This window comes from Chenopodium quinoa, unplaced genomic scaffold (genome assembly GCF_001683475.1).
Source record: "Chenopodium quinoa cultivar QQ74 unplaced genomic scaffold, ASM168347v1, whole genome shotgun sequence".
Classification (NCBI taxonomy): domain Eukaryota; kingdom Viridiplantae; phylum Streptophyta; class Magnoliopsida; order Caryophyllales; family Amaranthaceae; genus Chenopodium; species Chenopodium quinoa.
Window position 1 is genome coordinate 1,439,346 of NW_018744790.1, and position 27,889 is coordinate 1,467,234.

General features: G+C 35.0%; 2 protein-coding genes across 5 annotated transcripts; both read right to left on the reverse strand.

Moving 5' to 3' along the window:
• Positions 1-2,201: 2,201 nt before the first annotated feature.
• LOC110703931 (RNA polymerase II subunit 5-mediating protein homolog) lies at positions 2,202-9,860 on the reverse strand. 4 transcript variants are annotated; one of them, XR_002507821.1, is made up of 8 exons: positions 9,229-9,860; positions 8,227-8,286; positions 6,650-6,817; positions 6,495-6,549; positions 5,426-5,513; positions 5,219-5,334; positions 5,062-5,104; positions 2,202-4,793 (listed from the first exon to the last, which is right to left on the reverse strand). XR_002507821.1 is itself a non-coding variant. In XM_021881730.1 (5 exons), the coding sequence occupies exons 1-5, from the start codon at positions 8,599-8,601 to the stop codon at positions 5,437-5,439; spliced, it is 531 nt and encodes a 176-aa protein (XP_021737422.1). In that variant the 5' UTR covers positions 8,602-8,891; the 3' UTR covers positions 5,354-5,436. The 4 variants fall into 4 exon arrangements, 1 of the variants encoding a protein (XP_021737422.1); XR_002507820.1 differs by lacking the exon at positions 9,229-9,860 and adding an exon at positions 8,431-8,891 and having other exon boundaries at positions 5,219-5,295; XR_002507819.1 differs by lacking the exon at positions 9,229-9,860 and adding an exon at positions 8,431-8,891.
• Positions 9,861-13,392: 3,532 nt separating this feature from the next.
• Positions 13,393-15,225, reverse strand: LOC110703842. Its single transcript, XM_021881624.1, has 2 exons — positions 13,917-15,225; positions 13,393-13,680 (listed from the first exon to the last, which is right to left on the reverse strand). The coding sequence occupies exon 1, from the start codon at positions 15,061-15,063 to the stop codon at positions 14,230-14,232; it is 834 nt and encodes a 277-aa protein (XP_021737316.1). The 5' UTR covers positions 15,064-15,225; the 3' UTR covers positions 13,393-13,680; positions 13,917-14,229.
• Between the last annotated feature and the right edge of the window lie 12,664 nt (positions 15,226-27,889).

The following is a 27,889-nucleotide window of genomic DNA, read 5'->3' on the forward strand; positions in this document are numbered from 1 at the left end:
GAAAGGTAGAAATGTTTGAGGGTTTGCCCCCAAATCAACTCTATTAAATTTAATTTTATTTAATTATTGTTTAATTAATTTTCCTTGAAGTTACTAACTCGTTTATTGTTTTATAGTTGCAAGCAAACAAAATCAAAGTAAGAATTATGTTCCTTTTATTTCTATTATTTTTCTAACGATTTTATATTGTTAGATTTATTGTTAATTGCTTCCAATATTAATGTATATTCTATTATATTTTTTAATTATCACTATATTGCATGTTAAAGGGAATATGTAATTGAAAATCACGCCTAATAAGATCATTTGGATGTCCGGTTTAGTTTCCTTTTAATCTTATTGTTTAATCAAGTGATCACGATATTTTAGAATTATATGTTGCATTAATATTAAACCAATTTAGATTAATAATAGTTTGAAGCGAATTGAATCTTTGTTTGCATGCCTTGAGATCGCAGGAATCACTTTTCACTATAAGAATCGAGTAGAGGCCAATGCAGGCGAATGTGACTCCATGACTCACTTCATACCATCATCCCCGATCCTCCATTCATGGTTCCGAACCATATGGAGTTAGTAATCTCATGGATTATAAATGGGGTGTAACCTTCACGGGTCAATCGTTGTTGCCTTTTGTTGTCCCTTAATCGTGGTTGCCTTAAATGATTTGTGAACGGTTTACAAGTTCCTTAAAAAACTTGTTGGCGGCTCCCTACTTTCCTTGACCCTGATCATATATGTCGATTCCCACTTCCTATGAGTGCCAAGAATATTCACAGCATGCTTTAACGTAGGCGCACTTCAAACGATGCCTACAATAACGGAATTAAATGCGTCAAATGCAATGATTGGATCCAAAGGATCATACATTGTTGAAAAACCGAGCCAAAAAATTAAACCAACCATCAAATTTCCGTGAATGGCCTATACATATGGATAGCCCTTTCAAAGAGCTTTCCAACGTTATATTATAAGCCTAATTCCAGCTAAAACGAAGAAGTTATGATCAAAACACTAAATCGGGCCCTTAAACCGACACCCTTGCACTCCAACGGCCATATCTATTGATCCATAACAAATTTTAACCTAATTTTAACGACATTGGAAAGTATATACTTTCAGATATTTCCAATTATATCTCACAAGCCTTAATCCAAGTTTGCAATCAAAAGTTATGAAAGTTTTAAAAACGCATTTTCGTATAAGTCAAACCGCATCACAGCGCAACTCGGTAAGTTGTGCGCGACTCATTGAGATGTGCGCGGAACCCAACGCGACTTAGAGAGTTGCGCACACCACCTGACGGCGCGGATCTAAAACCCTAAACTTATATCCCTACGCCTATAAATAGGGGTATTCGTTCAACCCGAAAAAGGACAGGAAAAATCAGAATTCTAAAAACCCTAAACTCTGAAATCCTTAATCTCTCAAATCCTCTTACTATCATAGTAATTTTCTTCTCTCTTTCCAAATACTTTCCAACCCTAATTGACTCCATTGAAGTCCTTGGAGGTAAAAGAAGAAAGAAGGTCCATAAACATCTAAAACGGAGATCTTTGCATAAAAGAAGAATGTTAGTTTCCTGAGCACTTAGATAAATCACTTTTCTTTTGTTGTTTAAATAACTTTAATTGATTTATTAGTGTTGGTTAATCACTATAAACAAACTTTTAATTAATTAATTCACATAGTTCTTTCGTTAATCAAAGACTAGAACTGAATAATTAATTTATTGTTTTATCACCTAAGTCAAGGCAAATATTGTTTACTTTTGTTATTTCACGAATTTGATTAAAAAGAAAAACGACATTCGTTGAAATGTAATCTTTATGTGATTAACTCGTATAAATAAAATCAACTAACTTAGTTTTTAGGTATCACGTTGCATATATTGTTTGGTGATGAAATTGTGAAGAAAAAAAAAAGAGCTAGTAGAGGCCACACTAGGGATAGAATAGCGATTCCTCCCTAAAAGGAACGTTATTTTAGTACCCTCGCTCCCGAACTCATCTCTGGTACACGTTGATTAATTTGGGCATGGGTAAACTTACGATTCGTGCTAATTATTCCTTGAACTCTACTTGGGAGAAAGGCATTAACGAGGTTTATTAGTTTTTCTAAAACTCATTGGCGATTCCTACTTGTTTCTTACAAAAAAGCGTGATAATAGAATCAATTCTAATTCAAGGTCCCCCAAATAGTCAAGAATTCAAATCCTAATACACCCTAACAAGTGTAAAGTCCTAGGATTTTAAAAGGCCATGTGAATCTAAGGAGAAGGGTACGATGGGAACACCCTTTTTACAGGGGGGGAGGGAAGTGTGAATGTTGATAGCGGGAGGGGAAGCAATAGTTAGAAGACATGCCTTGAGACTATCTGTAGTAGGTCTAGACAATCGATTGCCAACATCTGGTTTAGGCGCAGGAACACTAACCTAGAGGGAAAAAAAGAATTTAAGGAGAGGATCGTCAATTATCAAAATAAAAATTTACCACTATGCATATTCTGTGAAACAAAAATACTGTACAAGAAATAAGGGTACAAACAATAGCACGTTCCATTATTTTTTCTCGGGTATAGTCTCAATGCAAGCATAGTCCGGACACAGACTAATTCCAATCAATTACATCTTAATCATCAGATCCACTTAAGATATACTCCATAAAACTTTAACTTAAAATATGGAGCAAGAAAAATCATGCCAATCATCATGCAGCCAGGCACAGGACAAGACAAATTTGTCCAAAATGTCTAACACTAACCATTCAATTATGGGAAAAATTATCACCTTTAAGTCTTTCACATCTGCATGGATCAGCAAGCTCAACATGAGCAACTAATTCTATTACATACGAGTAGTACTTATGGAATTATGTACTAGAGCATTCACTTGGGCCAATAAATTTTCCCCTGGAGGAACAGATAAGTATGGTCAGCTTCCACTACGTAGCATCTTCTCTGCTTTCATCTAATTACCTGGCATGTCCTCCCATAAAGGAGAGAACTAAATCTTTCATTCAGGGGTTGTTTGGTTCAAGTTAAGTACAATGTAAATGGTACAAGAGATGGGAATAACAGGCAAACAAAATGCAGGGTATACACTATACAGTCAAACCTAGTATTCCATATGCAAATACCCTACCTTTGATCATTTCAGTTGTTGTTTGCTATGATAAGGACTGAAAAACCCCCAAGGCATTTGGGCCAAAAAAACCTAACCTATATCCCGCTCTATGATATTTATGACACCTCCTTCCCTTTTTGACCTCCTTACATAATCATGTCATGTCCACCATGCCACCAGCACCACCATTACTTCATCTTTCTCTGCCCACAACCCCCACCAATTTTCTCCCTCACTTTCCAAAGACTAGCTAACCCATCACAGCATCGTCGCTATTTACCCACTCAACATGACCACTGAGTATGGGTAGGCCCAATCCAATAACAGATTGAAACGAAGGCACCAGCTATCAAGTATCAACAAAAGCAGGAAAAAAGAGGCAGGAGAAAGACAGACTGGAAGATTTTCTTGTTCCAATTATATTATTAGATTCAATCCCTGAGGTTTTATTTTAAAGCCCTTATCACTACAGACATCATGATCAACACAGCTTTAGTGTCAAAAGGTGATTATGTAAGGACTTCCAAACCTTAAGAAGAGCCAAGAGGATGTGCTTAGAGGAGGGAATCAAGGAAAAAGGAAAGTTTTGAATTTTATTTTCAATTAATTGAACATGGGTAAATGCAATAGATAAACTTCAACCAACACCCAGCAAAAAAAAAAAAAAAAAAAAAAAAAAAAAAAAAAAAAAAAAAAAAAAAAAAAAAAAAACCTAGAGATTTAATTTCCTTTCTCCAATGACAGTCTTTTTGGTCAGGCGATAGCCTAGCTATTAAACTATATGGATGCAGGTGACAGTCCCCATTGGAAGCCCTTGCTTCAACTTCATCTTCTGATAAAACTAAATTCCTTATCAGAGAATTAGAGAGTATTCAGATTTCAAGAACTACTTCTTTATAGTATAAATTTTTTTAACTTTTTTATCAGATATCTTTGAAGAGACAAGGATTTAATTATATGCATTTAACCTGTAAATCAGGAGAAAAAGGAAGAATTAAAGGGAACTCAGTACTTTGCAAACTTCACGTGATGCCTCATTTCACATCTAACTATGCGCACAGTATATCCTTGAACTTTCAAATTAGGCATAATGTATGCAAAAATGCAATGGTCTTCTAGTTTCTTTCGAATAATGTTGAAGTGGTAGAAGAGTTCTTTGTTAGTTATGTGACAATTTAATTTAAAGGTTTTGTTATTCATCTCCATCAATGCGCGTGAAATAATGTTGATATGTTACTTTTCCACATGCATTGTATTAATAAAACTTAACAAAATACTTATGATAAAAAGTTAAATAGGTCAAACAACAAAAAGTTCTCCAACCACATCACATATTCGACATATTATGGTTCCAAACTAACAACACATTATGGTTACACATATATCGTTTGTAACATAAAAAGTAAGGGGTATACTGTGGACACAATTAGGTTGGAAAGGTATGACATGAATTTTGCAAAAGTTAAAGGAATATCTTACGAAATATCCCTAAAAAATCCAGGAAATAAGCCAAATAGCAAAAAGATACTCCGCATGTATCAACTAAAAAGAGAAGGCACAGGTGTACCTCAGATGGAACACTTGACTTCATGACAGAAGGGACATAATCTTCCTCCATTGATCTTCCAACATAGTTTTGCAGTACATCTTTGCCACGAGAGGATTCATCTGACCATCATATTAAACGTGTAAGAAAACATCGGTAACAACATACAGAGATAGGATAGCAACCTATTCTCAATTAGGCATCCCTTCCCCGCACCAATGCCCAATCTCGAAACCACAGACTGGTTAAAAAATTATGCAACCAGTTAGGGATTTTCCTTTCACAACAAAATCAGACCATCACACCTGGTCTGCTGCAAACTAGAAGGCCAAGGAGCACGGTGCCTTTATGTAAACAAAAATAATCACTCTAACAGAGAAAATAAGGTACCTTTATGCCCAGGTTGCAATTCTTGCAAACTTAAATTTCCACGCTGCATGCAAGGGGTGCCAAATGAAATATGTAAGCAACTAGCAGGAAGAGTTAATACACACAACAAAAAATAGCCTTCCAGGAATGCATAAACTAGGTAGCTACAAAGTCTTACAATTAATTTATCAGCATAACTTGTTTCAGATATACTATCAGAGAGCTCTTTGGCATGATGATGATCCTCTAAATATCCTTGGTTCAGATTGGTCAACAATTAAAATGAGGATAATTCTGTCAGAAAAATATTAAACAGTATTTTTATATAAGAATTTTACAAATCCTTCCCCACATCTATTTCTTTTATATTGAATGTAGGTTTTACCATTTTATGATTTACCAAGTTAGCATCATCTTCATCCTCTTCAATATCTTCTTCTTCAAGTTCTTCTTTCTCAAGTAGTTCATCCAACCTGGACATTATACGGGCATATTATTCATCATCAACTACCCCAGCACTACTATTACCGATTTCAGACACACTAGGTGCATCGGCCTTTTCTAGGCCTGAAATTCCATGCAAATTGAAAATGATAGATCCCTCTATTGACAGTACTTTTTGTAAATGTGAACGCACATCTTATCCTCCATGTTACTAAAACTATCAGCATAACAAGCAATGGGAGAGACAATAGTGAATCAAACTATACAACTCATATGATAGAAGTCAGTGAATCTCTGTTAGCAAGAATCGGCATGTAGCATCCATATATTCACCAAAACAAAAAAAATAAAATATTGCAAATATAAATGCATCAATTCAATTAACTATACATCTGAATAGAATTGCAAGTTTGATATTCAGAAAACATGTTTTGGTACCTGATGCAATCTTAGAAAACTAATCAGAAACGAAAAACTTGACGGTGTTCTGCACTGTCTGGTTTAAAATCATTTACTTTCATCCCTAAGTCACTAAAAACTCATATAAAGGATATTTTAGGCCACTCCACACACAGTGACACATAGACACACGGAAGACCAAAGGCAGGGACAGAGATAATAAAAGAAAATCCTTTGTTGAAATTAATTTTAGGGTAGCAGATTATAAAGGTCAATTGGTCACATGAAGAAACATCATCCAGCTTTTAGTTAGAGCACACAGACAAGGCTTTCAAACAATTATGATGTTGACTTACTCAATAATTAGAAAAAAAAATACGTCAAGCACAAACATAAACAAATAAATTTTCCAATAACAAGATACGAAGTGTTTATAGTTTGAACAAAAAAAATGTCCATAGTGCACAAGAAAGGTTTTGGCAATAGTAGTGAGCTACTGTTGAATCAGCAGATAACTATGGAAGCATGCAAGTTAGCATGTCAAAAGATGATGCTACCATCAAAGACAATCATTCACTTTAAGAAAAATAATTAGCATAATTTGGACATACTTCCTCCAGAATCTTCATCATCGCTACACTCTTCCCTGATCTCCACAAGCCCCTCCTGCAATAAGCACAGAAAAGCTGAACTAAGAAGATACAAATCAGTCTAAAGCAAACAATAAAGAACAAGTAATACACAAGCAACTGAGTCAAAAACTTACCACAGCTTCTGCAGCAGATCTGTCTAAAAATGAGGCCTCGGCTTTAAGATCTTCAATCACAGCCTTAACAGAACCAACTTGCGACTCCAACGTCTGCCCTCTTCTTTTAAGAATGTCAACAGTTTGTTTGGTTGTTCTATCAGAAAAATAACCCTCTCCTAGGAGAACCTGATACCCACTCAAACAAGCTTCTCTTAGTTTATCCTTCTATGTAGGAAATCAACTCATACAAACAAAACAAAAAACAAAGGTTTTCCAATCACTATCAAACACATATACTCCATCTACAAGAACATTAGGTCAGTAAAACTTCAACAACAATAATGAACAGTAAGCCGTGTATCCAATGGGTGTATCGTACCAACAAGGTTAGTCACCGTCACCCCTTTACGAAATTAAAATTTAAGTGATTTATGGTGACAAACAATGACAATACACCGGTGACCCTTTGTCGATTCCAAATCAATCTTGGTTCATTGTAATAGCAAACTAGGCCAACAAATTTTCATTGCATATATCAGCAATTCATGGATACTCAATATAAAAAAAACTCTAAATTAAAGCTTAATTTGAATTTGTTTGCTAAAAATATAGAATACTTTGCTCAAATGAGAACTTGCACACAATAATTGCAAACCTTATTCAAATCAATCAAAATTGTCAACAAATAAGCTGAATCTTTGCAAAATCGCATATTTAAGCAAAAAATGTCGCAAATTAGATCATACAACGTGAGTATAGTAACTTAGATAATCAAATTCCGTATTAAATCATCAATAAAAATATACTAAAAGACTCACCAGCAATTACACGTGTCATCTCTTGATGTGTCCTTTATCCTGGTGTGCCCTTTAGGGTTTTTTTTTGTCTTAATTGTTAAAAATTAATTATTTTCTAAATCTTTACTTTTTGTTTGAATAAAAAAAATCAATCACAACACTAGGAAAAATATCATAGATTATAATACATGCATAATAATAATAATAATAATAATAATAATAATAATAATAATAATATAATAAACATTAACTAATAACTACATGAATGATATACTGATTGATTACTAATAATTTTTTTCATATTTATATAAGATATTGCCAAAACATTTTTTAAAACATACTGTTAGTCAATTAGAGTTCATAACAAGAGAAATGTTGAATAAAGAAGTAATACATTATTCAGAAGATATGGATTAATATTGTAAATGGCTTGATTTGAGATAAAATAATAGCGTGATTTTAATAGTGAGTACAAAAGGGAGTTGAATTATTTCGCGAGGTAGATATATAGTTTTTAAATTTTTTTTTTAATTAACAAGAAAATAACGGCACCGCACTGAAATACATAAATATAATTATATGATCAAATGCATAAAGGCTAATTGGATCTTCCGTGATTATTTCAATAAATATTTTGGTAGGTTATTTCACAATATTAGTAGACAATTTTCTTACACTAAATTTTTTACACTAACTAAATAGTGTAGAATTGCTGAATTGATAATTATTCTAAAAACTACCATGCGTGGCACGGGACCTAATCTAATCTAATAAAACAAAATAACAAAGCCAAATTACCAGGAATTCATTAGTATGAACCAAACGACCTGGAAAGAACGCCGCCTTACCAAATTTAACCTGAAAAATAAAAAATAAAAGTAGATTAAAAAAATAAACTTATTATTTCACAATACCAAATAATTAGCCCAAAAATAAAAGAAAAAGGAAAAGGAAAATTGAAAGACTTGGATGTGGTGGTGGAGTTGATCGGGGAGACGTTACGAGGTTGATGAGGTTAGTATTGTCGACGACAAAGCGTCGGAGGTTGTCGAGTTCCTTGCGGTTCTCGAGGATTTTGTCGTTTACGAGTTCGGCGGCTTTGCGAGCTTCTTCTGCTAGGAACATTGATGACAGTGACGCCATTGTTCCCTTCCCTTTCTCACGAACCGCCATTGAAGAGAGAGAAAGTGATTGAGTAAAAATGTTGAAGGAAAGGAGGATTTCTCCCGCACCAGAATTTTAAAAAGGGAAGAACGGAGAGTCTACTAAAACTTTGAAGCAAGAGAAGAGGAAAAAAGATTTTCTTCCGTTGCCGGGAGTTTATATTTTCTTTTTTAAAACTTATGGAGTGTTTGGTATTTGAGAATGAGAATTGAGGCACATAATATTGGAAACAAAAACTTTTGCATGTCCTCGGTTTACAATAATTTTATTGTACATCGAATATTTTGTGAAAAAGTGACCCTTTTCTTACAAAAGTGACCCTTTATTCTCAAAAGTGACCCTTTTTCACAAAAATAACATTTTTTCACAAAAGTGACCCTTTTTCACAAAAATGACCATTTTGCACAAAAATATCCCTTTTTTTTTAACAAAAGTGACTTTTTTTCCCTCAAAAGTAATTAAGCTACATATGTAAATTGTAAAACAGAGTATCAAAATCTCACTAGTTTTTTTTGTTTTTTTTTTCAAAAGTAAACCATATTATGTTACTTTGATTCGGAAATTTTTGCTACTACTTTTGATATATTACTATTGCAACTATTGTTACTCACAACACATAGGATTTGGCATCGTTACCATCGACTGAAGATTTGGCATCGTTACCATCATTACCCTCGAAAGCAAAGAAGAGCTTGATGCCGCGATCGAGGGAATAAACGGTCAAACACTCAACAACCGTCAGATGATTGTTGACGAGGCTCAAGCTCGCGGCAGTGGTGGCAACGATGGTGGCTTCCCGTAGTGGGTGAAAAATAAGTGAGGAGAGAGAGAGAGGCTCAAGCTTGCGGCAGTGGTGGCAGCGGTGGTGGCTTCCATAGTGGGTGAAAAATAAGTGAGGAGAGAGAGAAACTGAAAAAGAAAGTAATGAAGAGGGCTCACGTGCTATTGATTTACAATAGCATTATCGTACATCCGATTTTTTTGAACATTTGTGTATTGGAAATTAGTTTATGGTAATTTCATTGGGAATATACTAAAATAATTCTCAATCCAATGTTTGACATGTTTATAGGATTATGTTGGAAATAGATATAATCTATAACTTTATACTAAAGGCGAAATTAGGAATAACACATGTCATCTCATAATTAAAAATTTTCCCTCCAAAAGTTTTTTTTTTAACTTTTTATTTTTTTGGTCAAAGCTTCTTAGAAAAGTTTTTAATACAAAATACAATAATATTATACATTTCCTATTTGATAAGTATATTCCATTTGTACACAATCAAACAAAGATATTATTTTTTTATACAATATTATGCAATAATATTGTGTTATCTATAACTTTGTAATGTAATTCATAGATAGTTATTTTTATTAGTCATGCATATACTATTCTCTCTGTTTTCTTTAGTGTGATAATGTTTTTTTTTTTTAATTTTGTTTGTAATTAAAGAACTTTCATCCTATTTTGCAATTAGGTATAATTTTTTATTATAAAATAACAGTATTAAACTAATGATAAGTATTAAAAATTACCGTGCATGAAACGTGATTTAACCTACTTTATCAAAATAACCATATCCACTCCTTTACTCTTCCTTTTCTTTAATGACAATATAGTCATTTAATTCATTTACAATTTTCATTCACAATTACTTGTCCCCCTTTAAACAATGAATCATGGAAAATGTTGGGAAAATTCTCCATTCCGAACCTACCTCCTTTTCGCATTCCCATCAAACAAATATGGAAAAGGTGATGAGGTGGGAAATAAATTTCCATTCCACCCTCATTTCCCATCAAACAAACATCCCCTTAAGGTAAATTAATAAGAGAGATATCTTAGATTTTGGGAAAACTCCTTGGGTTGGAGTGTGTACCATTGAATAATATATATAGTGTTACAATACTAGTCCTAATCCTGTTAGGAAACCTAGTATGATAAGAATACAAACTATATCACAAATATATACAAATATATCCTAGCTCTGCGACAAATATTATCATAATCCTATAATATCTATCGCACCCCCACAGTCGTAGCGGGAGGAGGGCGAACGCTAAGACTGGACCTGAATTCCAGATATAATTCTCGTGGTAGGCCTTTAGTGAAAATGTCTACGAACTGATATCTGGAAGGAACATGCAGAACCCGAACCTGTCCCAAAGCAACCTTTTCTCGAACAAAATGAATATCCATCTCCACATGTTTGGTGCGTTGGTGTTGTAACGGGTTACCAGAAAGGTATATTGCACTGACATTATCACAATAAACAATAGTAGTCTGCCGTAGAGGACAATGTAACTCAAGTAGGAGATTACGGAGCCAACATGCCTCTGAGACAACATTTGCAACGCCTCGATATTCTGCTTCTACACTCGACTTAGATAAAGTATGTTGACGCTTAGATGACCTAGACACGAGGTTGTCCCCAAGGAAACAACAATAGCCCGATGTGGAACGTCGGGTATCGGGACAACCTCCCCAGTCAGAGTCAGTGTAAGTAATAAGTCGATGAGAAACAGTCGGATATAAATGTAAGCCGTGATCAATGGTACCCTGAACATAACGTAGAATGCGTTTCAATTCCTCAAAGTGAGGTTCCCAAGGATCATGCATAAAAAGACACACCTGTTGTACCGCGTAGGCAATATCTGGCCTAGTGAAAGTGAGATATTGTAGAGCACCTGCTAGACTGCGATAAAGTTGGATCCCGAACCGGTGGTCCTGCATCTGCACTAAGTTTTGAATTAGTTTCAACTGGAGTAGCTGCAGGTTTACATGAGCCCATACCTGCACGCTCTAAAATCTCATGTGCATACTTTATTATGAAAGTAGCAAATAAGAGGGAGTAGAGTCACCGCAATCCCTATAAAATAACTCAATGGCCCTAAATCAGTCATAGGGAACTCAGTTTGTAACTGAGAAATGATCCCTGCACGTAACTTATCAGATGAAGTAGCTATTATAATATCATCAACATATAGAAGCAAATATGCCATATCATCACCCTGTCGAAAAGTAAATAGAGAGGTGTCACTCTGAGAAATGACAAAACCCAATTTTATGAGAAAATTTGCAAAGCGTTGGTACCAAGCCCTGGGAGCTTGTTCAAACCATAGAGAGACTTGCGGAGTCGACAAACATGAGTGGGTGCTCTCCGATCAAGAATCCTGGAGGTTGGTGCATGTAGACAATTTCCTACAAATCACCATGTAAAAAGGCATTTTTGACATCTAATTGATGTATCGGCCACTTTTTAGCTATAGCTAAGCTGAGAACAGTGTGAATAGTGGCCGGTTTAACTACCGAACTGAAAGTCTCATCACAATCTACACCAATTTCCTGCGACCTGCCATCACATACAAGATAAGCTTTGTGCCTTTCAACATCACCATTAGACTTGTGTTTATGCTTAAATAACCACATACAATTAACAATATTCACCCCCGTAGGCCTTGGCACCAATTCTCATGTCCCCGTATTAATCAAAGCACTATATTCATCAATCATCGCCGCATTCCAATTATGGTCATTTAAAGCTTGTTTATAGGATTTTGGAAGTGGTGATTTATGAAGGTGGGGACCCAAAGGTTGAACTGTGAGGTTACAATATTTCGGGTTTGGTTTAAAAATACCCCGTTGACTACGGGTGACTCGAGGCGAAGGAGGTGGTGGCCGAGTGGGTTGTATGGGCGGTATGCCAAACACAGGTGGCGGGGAGTAAGCAACTGTGGGTGTGATGGGGCTGCTGGCCGAGGGTGGTGTTGGCAGTGGGGTCCGCGGGCTACCCGCGGCTGGGACAGGGCTGCCGCAACCAGCCTACGGAGTAGCCTGCTGGACAGTGGGCGTCGGTGTGGGCAGCAAGGTATGAGACGTGAGTCTGGGATACTGGGCTGGCAACACAGGATTGGGTTGGCGACACGGGTGCTGGGCTGGCGACACGGGTCTGGGTTGCTGAGCAGGTGAGACTTGTGGGCTGACAGACTCGTCAGTTGGGCCTTGTGGGTTTGGGTTGGTTTGTTGCGGGCTATGAAGAAAGGGATGCAACAAGTGGGGTGATGGTGAATCCTCACCTAAAAAATCATAATCATGAGTACGGTAATGAGCTATATTTCGAAAAGGGAAGTTGCTTCATCAAATGTGACATGACGCGATATGAGAATTTTATTTGTGGTGAGATGAAGACATCTATACCCTCTATGGTCAATAGGATAACCCAAGAACACACATGGAGTTGATCTAGGAGCTAGTTTATGTGGAGCTGTAGCGGATAAATTAGGAAAACATAGACACCCAAAGACACGGATGTGATCATACGAAGGAGTCTTTCCAAACAAGGCAAAAGCAGGAGTATTGTTTTTAAGAGCTTTTGTTGGCAAAATATTTAGAAGATAGGTGGCCGTTTCAAGAGCATAAAACCAATACGAGGGGGGGAGAGACGCATGAAAAAGAATAGTACGCTTAATATTATTAAGAGTGCGACTCATACGTTCAGCTTTGCCATTTTGTGAAGAAGTATGTGGACAAGAAAGTCGGAAAAGCATCCCATGGTCAATACATTTTTGCTTAAAGGGGTCATTATCAAATTCCCTACCATGATCACATTGAAAACTTTTAATTTGACGTTCAAATTGGGTTTCAACATATTTTCGGAAATTTATAAAGGATTAGAAAGCTTGAGATTTGTATTTTAATGGAATGGTCCACACAAAATGAGTATGAATAGTATTTGTGACCCTGAGCACTACGAATAGGAGAAGTCCAAAAATCGGCATGTATAATATCAAAGGCACAAATTGTAGTATTATTAGAATTATCAAAGGGAAGGCGAGTATGTTTTCCTAATTGACATGAATTGCAAAATTGGGAGTCATGCTCCTTATTACAATAAAAATGATTTTTAGATTTAAGAAAGCTAAAAACTTGAGCTCTAGGATGTCCTAGACGACTATGCCAAGTAGAAGGGGAAACAGCAGTGAGGGTAGTAGCAAGACAGGTTCAGGGAGTGGACTTGGTGGTTCTGACTGGATATAAATCTCCCGAACTATCACATCTCGTTATTAGTCTCCTCGTACGAAGGTCCTTCACAGAAAAACCAAAAGGGTCAAACTCAATAAACACAGAGTTATCAGTAGTAAATTTACGAACTGAAATAAGGTTCTTAATGAGTTGAGGTGCTAGGAGGACATCACGAAGGATAAGAGGTGTTTTAGGATGGGGAAGGGAGCCATGACCATAACCTGTTACTGGAATACGATGACCTTCACCAACTAAAATATGATTTTTAGTGCTTAAATTAAACAGGGGTAAGAGATTACCAGCATTGTTCGTCATGTGAGATGTTGCACCCGAATCCACGTACCACTGATTATCGGGATTTGGAAGTGTCATTATGGAGAATGAGGAAGTCAAGTCTGTGGGAGTCATGGGTTGCCCATATTGGGCCGTATAGGCCTGCTGGGGTCTGGGCTGTCCAAGAATGGACTAATGGTGCTGCTGGACAGGAAACGATGCTGGCGGCCTGGCCCAAGTTGCCTGCTGAGCCCATTGCTGGAAGCTCGCCCATAACTGTTGCTGCGTTGGGCCTGATGTGTTGGGTGGGGTGGTCTGGGCTTGGGCCGATTGGTGCTGCTAGTTCTGGACACGACCCCTACCTTTTCCCTTGGGTACGCCACCCCGTCTTCTACAGTTACTGCCACGTCCACTGCCACCACCACCCCTGGCTTGCTGTTGCGGCGGTTGCTGCTGCTGGGCGGCTGCCGCGGAGGTGGTGGTGGTGTTGCTTGTTTGGGTAACAAAAGCCTGCCCGGAGTTCTCCTTTGCGGATTTTCGAGACTCCTCTAACAAGATACGTGATCTTGCTTCATCAAATCCGGGGAGAGGTCGAATTTGGGTGATGGATTGAGCCACTTCATCGTAGACTGAGTCAATTAAACCTGCACAAAGGTGTAAAACAAGAGTTCTCTCGAACACGGGCTGACCAACATTAGCTAGTTGATCTTTGAGTTCTTTCAATTTCTGACAGTAAGAAGACACATCTGGAAAATTTTCAACAAAAAGATTGTTAAATTGGTTTTCAAGATAAATTGAGCGAATTTCACCATTATCTTGAAAAATATTAGCAAGTTTATCCCAGGTTTCCTGTGCCGTAGCATGCTTGTACAACACCGTGCTTCGTAAATCTGCAGAAATCGTATTGTAAATCCACTTTTTCATAATCGAGTCAAGGAGGTTCCACTGCGCCGTTGTGAGGTCCGTAGGACGAGGGGATTTAGGATCAATATGGTCGATAACATTGCAGGAGTGACAATGAATCTCAAAAAGTTCAACCCAACTATTGTAGTTCCCTTTGTCACGGTTAAGAATTTCGGGAACGTCATTCTTGATGTTGCTAATTGAATTAGCAGGGTGATAGTCATTAAATGGGGGAGGTGGTGGGGTTGGATTTTCATCATCTTTGGCCATTGTAAATTAAAGAAGAAATAAATTTGCCACTGAGAAAGAATCTTGCGGCTAGGTGGACAAAGAAACAGTGATGGAGGTAATGGAATTACCACGTGAGAAGGAAGGTAGCGGAAGAGAAAGGATCGGATCTTTTTAGAAAAAAATTTGTGGAACTCTAAAAAGATTTAGGCTGTGATACCACATTAGATTTCTGGAAAACTCCTTGAGTTGGAGTGTGTACCACTGAATAATATATATAGTTTTACAATACTAGTCCTAATCCTGTTAGGAAACCTAGTATGATAAGAATACAAACTATATCACAAATATATACAAATATATCCTAACTCTGCGACAAATACTATCATAATCCTATAATATCTATCAAGATACATATTGAAGGTAAAATTGTTAAAACTTACCTTATATTTACTTGAATTTGTAAACTAGTACTTTTTTTTGTCAACTAATACCCGACATGACAAATTAATTAAAATCAGCACCTTAGCTCAATTTTTCAACCAAAAAGTCAAATTTTCAACCATTGATTTTGCGAAAAAATTGACTTTTTTTGCTGAAAATCTGAGTTTAGGTGTTGATTTTAATTAATTTGTTAAACTAAGGTATTACGGGACAAAAAATCAAAAAGGGTACTATTTCGCAAATTCTTATAGACATACTTTTTTTTTTTTTTTGAAACCTTATAGACATATTGCTAGATTAGTACCCGTGCGTTACACGGTGATGATAAATATTTAATCTAATTTATATTATATGAGATTAATTTAATCATTATCATATGTTTTTCATTTAGTGGGATTATAAAAGTTTACTTGATGTTTTCTTCTTTTAATGTATTTATTTCATAATCAAATTAGGGTATGTTCTCATTGATTGAACTCAACTGAATTGAACTGATGAACTGAGCTGAACTGAACTGAACTGAAATGAATATTTTATAAGAGAAGGAAATTAGGAGCTGAACTGAACTGAAAATAAACGTATGAGAACAGTCCTTGAGTATGTTGAAGTAATCATAAAACAGACGTTTAAAAAAAATAGAATTAATATAGTTTTGTATGTGACTTAAGAATTTAATTTGAATATAGTATATTTTTAATACCTTTTCATCAAGAAAAACCATCTCAATGCTATTATAGTCATTTGGATTATCGAAGCTTGGTGGTTCCATAAGTGTATTATTTATATCTTAATTATAATATTTTCGTTAATTCCTTCATTGGAGTTATATCTTCAATGAACTCATATTGTTGAGCAGACATTTTCATATATCATGCATGATTAGATTAGTTACTCCCGAATAATCATAATAACTGACATCAAAATGAGTAAAACTTTGCAAATTGAAATATGGAAAAAAAATATTTTCATACCTTCAAATAAATAAGACACACATTGAACAAAGGTAATGTTGAAAAAAAAAATGCAACATATAAATATATATATAAAAAAAAAAAATGTCAATCACTTTGAATAATTATTGCTTTTTTTTATTTTATTTACACTTCTCGTCACAATTAAGGGCTTGTTCATATTTACTGAACTGAGTTGAACTGAACTGATTGGAGCTGAACTGAACTGAACTGAACTGATTGGAGCTGAACTGAACTGATTGGAGTTGAACTAAACTGAACTAAGCTGAAATGAATATTTTATGAGAGAGGGAAATTAAGAGCTGAACTGAACTGAACTGATTGGAGCTGAACTGAACTGAACTGAACTGAACTGATTGGAGCTGAACTGAACTGAACTGAAAATAAGTAAATATGAACAGGCCCTAAATATGAGGGAATTTAGGATAATTAGTTTTTTTTTTTTTTAATTTACACTTATAATTCACTTTGGCATTGTGGCCAAAAGTCCATCACTTTTCATCATTGGTAATTTCCGTATTGATAGCCTTTTTTATTTTTGAACAAAGCTTATTTTTTGAATGGATATATATATAGATTATGTTATGCAATTTGATAGTTCTGTATTTATAGGCAACCAACAACCGTAGTATGCATTATCATCTAATACAATACTTGTAGTGTTTTTTTTATTTTTATTTTTTTTTGAAATTTTTTTTAAAAAAAAAAAAAATTTGATGACATCATACGTCAAAATAGTGGGAAAATTTTTAATTTGAAAGCGACACTTAGGATAGGGAGGGGGGTGTATGATGTCAGCAAATTTTTGTTTTAGTATTAGTTAATAGAAGATTTGTCTATTAATTAGGAGTAAAGTAATAATGTAATGCATTATTCTTGGACATTTCGCTCTTGGGTTATTGGATAGTTCTCCTTTTTTATTTAGGGTTTGATCTTTCTAATTTGTCATGTCAGTTTATCTTATTTTGAACCCAAAAATTTTTTTCATGTCAAATGGAATTAAAAAAATCAAAAACGAACTAAAATTACAAAAGTATATAGAAAGCGAGGAGGAAAAAAATGGAGCATTGACGTTGACAAGGTGGACGATGCAAAGCGAATCATTATTCTATCAAGGGAAAGATTTTGGACTAAACGAATTTCAATAGAAAAGCCCTACATATGTTTCATATGCCTAAGCATGACTTAGAAGGAGGTACTATGCCTTAACAAATTGTACGGAAATTGCTTCTTGTTCTTCCGCCAGCTTGTAAAGGCTTGAGTCTTGGCGTAATAGTTGTGGCACTATGAGAGGTATGTCTTATCTTGGTGCTAACTACTAAGCCAAGTTTCAAGGATCAGAAATCATCAAACTCTTATGCTATGAGTTTTCAAATGTTGCAAGCACTCACTTCTAACAAGTCGATTATACAGGGAATAGTATGACACGTTATTCAAAATCCGCTACTCGTTTATATACAAGATACAACTGTTAGCTTTCTCGTTTATCTTACTTTAAAAAGAAAATTACAACTTTTAAGAGAGGGAAAAAAATTAACAGAGCTACGTGCCTACGTAACAAAAAAAAATCACAAGTAGTCAAGCAATGGGTATCTTGGAGTCGATCTCGAGTAAGATTAGCTCATTAGGACCCTTAGTCCTCTACTTACAGCAAACTGATTCGCTTGTACATAACAAAATCTCTTGCAAGCTTCAATAAAGGATCACATCTCAAGTACCTCTTTTTTCCCCTTTTAACTACTTATCATTTCTAGTTACGGTCTTTTGTTTATTAATGTTATTTGTTGGTATACGTACTACTTATTATTCATGTGCGTGTAACCAAATTGAAAATAGAAGTAGATTGTTAGAATATTGTGCAAACACCCTCAAATTACTATCTATAAATAAAAGAGAAACTAAGGAAAATAAATACAATTTGCGGAAGGTTAAACCTTTATCGGAAGTATTACTGTCACACTCGATAAGGACGATAACAAGTCAAGTGCTAAGGCTAAACGAAACCCCAAATTACAATTCAAATTATCTAGTTAAAACTTGAGATACTAGTGAATGACAACGTGTCACTTTTGACACATCATCCACTAATACCAGAAAAACAAAACAGATATTCAAAAAGAAAACCACAAAAATTAGTGGAAATTGTAAGCTCTACTTCACCCTATGAAAAGGTAATTGTAAAACTATATTCATTTTAAAAGATCATTTTTATTTTTCATAACCTTTGTTAAAGGTATACTCACATGCGTAAACATGGTGAGTATAGCAGTTGAACATTCATACTCACATTCATAATAAGTTATAAACCATAACAGTTAAGCATAAATCACCATATAAAGATTAGAGGTAAATGAGTGAACATGGTGAATACCGCAATGCCACCGCCCGAGGCCGAAAGCACTTACCAATTTACAAAGTGCACACTCCCCTTAAGGGTAATGTCAACCCAAAGAAGTTGAATAAGCCTAATGTACTATTGGTTTAATAATGTTTGATATAATTTTTCAATGTTCACCACCCAAAATGTATAGCTTTGTGGTAAAACAATGAATCAAATCCATCAACACATTCACTCAACAAAACACACAAATTCATAAATCATTGGGCGGCATAAAACATTAGAAATCTTATTTATAATTAAAACACTTTGAAATGCTCAATACAAAGTTCATACACACCATCAAAACAATTTAACAGGGTTGTTAAGACGATAAACATAAAAGCTTATCTTCAGTTTAATCATGTAGTCACCTTTGCTAATTAATTTTTCCATTTGAATGGGATAATAAGATGTGAGATAAAAAATGTAATCAACCCTAGCTATAACTCATGAGTTTGATTAATGTCATTCCCTTGGAAATGATGATTGATTCATGGATGTATTAGTGAAGATGATTGCAAATTATGGATATTATTAAGGTGGTACAATGGAGATGATTTAGCTACGGAGTGAATTGTGGTTAGCTAATTGCAAAATTCATGGAAATTTCTAGTTTGGGTGTTAGACAAAATTTGTAAAGAGGAGAAAGAGGAATATGCTTAATTTCTACCAATGAGCATGTGGAGTAAATTTCCAACAATGATGGTCGATTGATTTGCAAATAATAGTTTGAAGTTAATGTAGGGTGTTAGGTACTCTAAGCGGAATTTCATGAATCTCATTCATAAGCACCTAAACAGGATCTCATGCATATACAAATAAAGGATCACATTATAGTTTAGAATTAACCTTTGAAGCGTGAATCCTCTTAGCAACCTTCTTCTCTAGCGGAGATAAAGAGCCTCAAATGCAACTCCTCTATTTGGTCCACTGGGTTGAATCAACACTCCACCAATGCTAGTTGGACGGGAAAAACCTTTCAACTTTCTTGGAGTAGAGAACCGATTTTAGAGAGAAAATATTGAGAGAAAACTTACGTTGTTTTCAGAAAACTGAATACTGTATTCTTTATTTTCCCAAATCACTAATTAATATATAATCATATTATTATTAATTAGGGTAGGGTTTTCTCTCCCCTTTCCCTCCTTGGCTGGTCACCCTAAGGCCCACTTTGGGCTTCGGGTTTCTTTATTAATCCAAACCTAATGTGTGACCTTGTAGGATCCGTTTAGGCGGGCTTCAGGTTTGTTACTTACTAACCCAAAGTTCTATAGCATTCTCTAGCAAGACGAATAGACGACCTAAATAAACGAATTACTATCTCCATAATACGATCCATGATTATATTAAGTAATTGCACTAAAGTCGAGGACACATTTCCTTCAATCTCCCACTTGTCCGAGACAAGTATGCAATATTCAAATTCCTTAAGTCTCTTAGTGTCTAATTTGATAGTATGATCACATCACTATGCTATCCATACTAGCGTTCAAATTATTTCTTGAAATCCGAGTTTGAATTGCTAAGAAAATGATCATCTTATGATCCATTTGAGCACGGCCATGCATTTTCAATTCTTACTTTTCAAGAGGCCAAGATACCCATCCTATCTAACATAGGAGGACCTATTCAATCTTGTGGAAACCAAAACTCCCACTCAACTTTTAGCAAAACCCGAGTGTTTCCTTTATAGTCCCCTTTTACGGCATGACGTTTGACAACATCAAAGTTACACTAATCATTGAATCGAGTAGTGTTCCACTCATGTCTAAGGAATCCACTAATATAGTTTGCGAAGTTTTTGGAACTTCTAAGTAGGTCTGTTCAATCATATATCGACAATACATATCCATATGATTGACTAAACATCTCCATGTTTCCATAGCCCATGAAACGGCACTATCAATCAATCTTATATGCTAATCCTTTTATTGAGTCATTTAAGTCCAAATTAACAACTCAGATTAGGAACTTAAATATTTTATGAATCCAGTTCACTTATGGGGTTTCATTCATCAAATCACGTATTTGACAAGCCCATTAAATAATTCAATAAATATATTGGACATTTTATTTAATACTAAACCAAAATTAAATAAGATAAAAAAATTTCATACCATATAAACATAAAACATCAAAATCATGTCTTTAAATTGTAACAAGTTTCTCTAAACAAAAACAATCTAAAGCCATTATAACACTTGCTTCAACCCTACAGCCCTAGCGTGACGTTCATGCTTGGGTTGAGGGAGAGGTTTAGTGAGTGGATCAGCAACATTCTCATCCGTGTGAACTTTGCAGATCTTGACATCATTCCTGTCTACAATCTCGCGAGTGAGGTAATATTTCCTCATTACATGCTTGGATTTGTCGTTTGATCTTGGTTATTTTGCTTGTGCAATAGCTCCATTATTATCACAAAACAACTCAATTCCTTCTAGAACACTAGGTACGATGCCTAGCTCTGTTAGGAACTTCTTTATCCAAACAGCTTCCTTAGCTGCTTCTACTGCCGCTAAATATTCTGATTCTGTCGTAGAGTCTGCTACAGTGCCTTGTTTTGAACTCTTCCAGCTCACTGCTCCTCCATTCAGACAAAAGATGTACCTTGATTGCGAGCAGTAATCATCTCTGTCGGTCTGGAAACTTGCATTAGTATAACCTTTAACAACCAACTCATTTACTCCTCTATAGACCAAAAACATTCCTTTAGTCCTTCTCAAGTACTTTAGGATGTTCTTAGTCGCAGTCCAGTGTGCTTCACCTGGATTTGCTTGGAATCTGCTACATAAGCTCAGAGCAAATGCAACATCTGGTCGAGTGCATATCATGGCATACATGATAGAACCTATAGCCGAGGCATAAGGTATGCTACTCATCCGCTTCAACTCATCAAGCTCCGATGGGCACTGACTCTTGCTAAGCGAAATGTCATGTGACATGGGAATGAATCCTCTCTTAGAGTTTTCCATGTTGAACCTTGCAAGAACCTTATCAATATAAGTCTCCTGGCTCAGTCCAAGCATCCTTCGAGACCTATCTCTATGGATTTTGAGTCCCAAAATGTACTCAACTTCTCCAAGGTCTTTCATGGAAAAACAACTTCTCAACCATTACTTGACTGACTCAAGCATTGGTATGTCATTTCCTATGAGTAGTATGTCATCTACATACAAAACCAAGAAGACTAAGCTACTCCCACTAAATTTCTTGTAGACACAAGATTCTTCTTCACTCTTGAGAAAACTAAACTGTTTGATTTCCTCATCAAATCGAAGATTCCAGCTCCGAGACGCTTGCTTCAATCCATAAATGGATCTCTGAAGCTTGCAAACTCTTTTGGGATTTTCTGGATCCTCAAAACCCTCAGGTTGTGTCATGTACACATCCTCCATCAAGAACCCATTCAAGAAGGCGGTTTTGACATCCATCTGCCAAATTTCATAATTGTAATGTGCAACAATAGCAAAAAGTATCCGAATTGACTTAATCTTTGCCACTGGAGAAAAGGTTTCATCATAGTCTATACCATGTATTTGTTTGAATCATTTTGCAACCAGTCTTGCTTTATAGATATAGACATTTCCATTTTTTCTGTTTTTATTTTGAACACCCACTTGCATCCAATAGGTTTGACCCCATCAGGCAAGTCGACTAGGGTCCAAACTTTGTTCTCAGACATGGAGTCCATTTCGAATTTCATGGCCTCAAGCCATTTCTCAGAGTCAAGGCTCGTCAAAGCTTGTTTGTAGGTAGTAGGTTCAGAATTTTCCAAAATCAATATTTCAGAGTCTTCTATTAACAGGAAATCAACCAACTGCTTGTTTGGGATCCTTGTTCTACTCGACCTATGTGGGGCTTGAGCATCAATAGAAATATTCTCTTCAACATCTTGAAGATTTTTGCATGAATTAGATTCAAGTGGGACGATAGGAGTTTCTCTTAATGAATTAGCTTGCTTCGACACTTGACCTGTCATAGCAGAGTCATGCGCCCTCGCCTCTGACGTGGTTTGATCCACATCCATTTGTTGATCATCTCGAATATCTTCGAGAACTATTTTACTCCCACTTGTCTTTCTGGAAATAAACTCCTTTTCAAGAAAGACACCATCACGAGCAACAAACACTTTGTTCTGTTGACGGTTATAGAAGTAGTAACCCCTTGTCTCCTTTAGGTATCCCACACAGAGACATTTATCTGATTTGGGTGCAAGTTTGTCTGACAGTGAAGTTTTACATAGACCTCACAACCCCAGATTTTAAGAAAAGATAAGTTTGGAACTTTTCCATTCCACATCTCATATGAAGTCTTTTCTACAGCCTTTGACGGGCTTCTATTTAGTGTGTGTGCAGTTGTTTCTAGAGCATATCCCCAAAAATAAATTGGAAGATCAGCAAGACTCATCATTGATCGAACCATATCTAGTAAAGTTCGATTCCTCCTTTCAGACACACCGTTTAACTGTGGCGTCTCTGGCGTAGTCAACTGTGAAACTATTCCACAATCCTTTAGATGATTATCGAATTCTTGGGTCAAATATTTGCCACCACGATCGGATCGTAATGATTTTATTGTTTTACCAAGTTGATTTTGTACTTCATTTTGGAATTCTTTGAACTTTTCAAATGATTCCGACTTATGCTTCATTAAGTAGATTTACCCATATCAACTTAAATCATCAGTAAAAGTAATGAAGTAACTAAACCCACCTCTTGCCTTTGAACTCATAGGCCCACAAACATCTGTATGTATGAGTGCCAAGAGGTCATTGGCTCTTTCACCCTTTCGAGTAAAAGGTGACTTTGTCATTTTCCCCAATAAGCATGATTCACATACATCAAATGATTCATAATCGAATGATGTAAGGATTCCATCCTTTTATAACTTTTGGATGCGCTTTTGGTTTATATGATCCATCCGGCAATGCATAGATATGTTGGGTTTAAATCATTCGACTTTTGTTTCTTGCTATTTATGTTATAGACTTGTACTGTTGTAATACCCCGTATTTTCATACGTATTTTCCTAATTAATTATTATTTTCTAAAAAGGGTATTTTAGTAATTCAATTTACTATTTAAATCTTGGAGCCAAAATGATATTTGAATTTTGGCGCCAAAAGTATTTTGAAAACTAATCATTATTTTGGATAAGATTTATTATCCATTTATCCTATTTTAAAAACCGGATTATTTATATATTTCGGATATTTTAATTAAGGAAAAAGCTATATTTTTTATTATTTTAATAGATCCAAAAATCCCAATTAATTAGCTTATAATTTCAGATTTTCCTACGTGAAAATCTGATTTTTATTAGTTAAATTATTTGGTGAATATTTGGTATTTTATTATTTAATTATTTATTACAATAAATATTATTTACACAATTATTTTTAATTCCTTTAAACTAGAAAAATATGTTCCTAAATACTAAATAGGAAGGCCAAAAATATAAGCTTAGGAAAGCTAAATAATTTCGGCCATCCCATAAAGATTTTGGGAAAATATTTTGGTAATTTGTATTTTTATTATCTCCCTTAAATCTCCTAGTTTCCATAATTCTAATTCTCCATCTTTTTGATATCCAATTATTATATTTTCTTGCCATTCATTCTTCTTAATTATTCCCCAAGCAATTCCAATTTCCTTAACATTTTTCATAACATACATACCTTCCATATTCAATTATACACAATCCCTTCAAATATCAAAACTTTCCTTAAATCTTTGCTCACTTCCCCAAGTAATCTCTTAAACCCTAATTACCATAATTCTTCCTACATTTTTCTACCATAATTCATGCTCATACTATCCTATAAATACCCCTTCATACCTCTCACATTCTTCACACCAATTCTCTTCTTTTCTTCTCCTCAATTTTACACAAATCATCCCGTTCATCTTTGAAGTCAATTTTCGGGAACTTCTGGTCATTTTTTGGTGTAGTAACGTTTCACAAAACATTGTTACTCTCGAAAAATCCTTGAGGTTAGGCTCAAGAATCACCCAATTTGGAGCTAAATCGAAGGAGTTATAGCCTCTGAAAGTTCTGCCTTTTATTTCCTACGCAAATCCAATTCTTTTCTTCTCCTTTTCTTTTATTCAATTATTATTATTATTATTATGGGAGATTAATATAAAATTATTATGAGTAGTTTTAATTATATAAAATCAGATTTTAATAATGTTCATGTTGAATTAATTTAAGAGGTTCATGTACATTTAGTTGGGAGGGTTTAATTTAATTATTTGTGATTATTTGTTAACCTTATATTGATTAAGGTTATATTTACTTGTAGAGTATTTTTGATCAAGCTACTTGAGAGTTCTTTTGAAGTGTTGTTGGCTAAGTGAAGATCAAGGTACGTTAGGTGGCTAGATACCTTGAAAGTGATCGATTTGAATAACATGTTTGAATGATTTTATGATGAATTGAATTAAATTGAATTGAATTATGGTTTATGAAATAAAAGTATGTTTAAAAGATTGGTTTTAATAATTAAATTGGAGTATTGATTTTTATAATATGTTTTGATTAATTAATTTATTATTTATGTTTAAAAAGGATTGATTTTAAAAGCATGTTGAATTTATTAAAAGAAGTTTGAATTATTATTATTATTAAAGGTTGAATTATTGGATTTAAAAGAGGATTTATTGAATCATGGATTTATTATTATTTATGCTTTATAAGCATGTTGGTAATCCCACTATGCGGATTTGGTTTATTGATAAGGCCTTGGACTTTGTATGACCGGGTCTTTCCTCAAGAATAGCCTTGTAACATAAGGAGACTAGCTTGGGGGGTGTGCACACTTGGAAGAGGAATTGATTTTAATATGAGGAATTGGTTTTAAAATAATTGGATTTGGTTTTATTGATTATTGATAATGGAATTATTGAGAATTGGTTTTAAACCATGAGTTTGGAATTATTGGATTATTTATTGGAAATTGGTTTTAAAGCATGTTTGCGAATAAATTGAGTTTAATTATCTTGCACTTATCGTACTTAGCATATTTTGCTAACTCGTACTTCTTATTTGTTTTGGTTCGCCCTGTTTATCGTAATGGTAAGCAGTGTTGCTTATTTTCAGGTTGGAGTCAATAAATGATGGATTGAAGTCTCGGGATTGGTTTTCACTAAATTAGGAATTTGGTCTTGTATCTATTTGGAGTACTCATAACATTGGTTACTATTATGGTTATTATTAATAAAGAAGAGTATTGAAGTTTCCGCTGCAAAGTATTGTTATTTTTAGTAAGTTGAGTAGCCTTGCGTAATCACGCGGCGGTAATACGCCTAAGTCTATCTCTACGGTATAACTATACGTATTATACTAGTATTTTCGTAGAGGGAGATTTGGGGGTGTTAAAACCGTCCTATCAAGTACATATATAAACCATTAATCAATTTTGCACTAGCATAGAACATGTTATTATAAGAAATGGAACAACATTTGTTCTTAATCTCAAAACAAAAACCTTCATTATCCAAAACAGAAATGGAAATAATGTTATTAGTAATTAACGGAACGAAATAACAATTATTAAGTTCTAAAATTAATCCAGATGGTAAATGTAAACTATAACTTCCGACGGCAAGTGCAGCAACTCTTGCTCCATTTCTGACGCAAAGCTCCACCTCGCCTTTTGCTAGTTTTCTACTTCTTTTTAGTCCCTGCACATCATTAACTATGTGAGAACCACAGCCGGTATCAAATACCCATAAAGAAGTAGAAGTCAAATTAACTTCTATAACATAAATACCTGGTAACTCCTTACCGCTCTCTATGTTAGCCATAATATCTTTTTTGATATAATCTCCATTCTGTTCAATCTGTTCAAGTAACTCAAACAGCTTAGTCAAGGAATCATTACTGTCCAGCACAAGTCTGTCCTTATCGAAACCATCGTGGAGAGAGTGTAACATGACGTCATGGGAGATAGCCTCACCAAGTGGTGCTCCCAACAAGTCCAAGCGTTCAAATAATCGCATCATCGTTCGCAAATGGGCTTTCAGTGATCCACCTAGAGCGAGTTTGGCATTAAGTAGCTGAGCGCGAGTATTATAAGAATCAACTCTGAAGCCTATTCTCCATGGGTTGTTGATCCTCGCAATCGAATTAACGATATCAACAACATTTTCATCTTGGCTACCATTCTTATAAGTTCTAACCTTTCCTCTACAAATGTCACAAAGGTGCTTAAGCAACATGTAGGGTTCATAACTTACAAATCTCGCACTCCAACTACTTGGAATCGAGTTTAGCATGAGCTTAAGAACGATCTTAGCGTCCGAACATATTTCGAAAACAGCTCAGCAGTCATGTCTTTGTCATGTTCACTAGAGTAAGGACGATCCAAAGGATATTCCATATTGCGATACCTTAGAACAGTTCTTAGGTTCCTTTCCCAATCAAGAAAATTTCCCAAATTCAATTTATGTCCAACTTGCTTGGAATATAAGAGTTGTTGTTGTTGTTGTTGTTAGACATGATATCTACAGACAGAAAAAGGCAAAGTTCAATTTTATGTTTATAAAAGTACCTTAAAAAATGCAATGGTTTCTAGGTTACTTAGCACTCTATTCAATTTTAATGTCCCAATTTGAATAAGTGATTCCAAGATCCTATCAACATGCAACGTTAAGCAGACGGAGGCCTTTTATTTAAAATTATATTTTCAAGGTAAGTAAACTCTTTACTAATTACAACATTTGTAATTCTTGGTTAGACAGAAAAACATCTCATGCTTAACTGTCCCTTTGCTTCAAAATCCAAAACGCTTTTGATGATTTTGTTGAGGTTAACCAAATTAAGTGTGCAAAATTCGCAATTTCACCTCACCTCCCAAAATTAATAACAATACCCTGCGGAGGCATGACCTATTACTATTAATTAAGGGTTAATAAGTACTTTATATTTGGAAAAGCAAACCTCAATATTAGCAGGACCTAAGTTTATTATGTCGTTATTAATTAGTGAACTCTAGCGCATTGATAACATACATACAATAAACTTATAAGCATTTTAAGAATAATAATAAAATGCAAAATTAAATATGAGC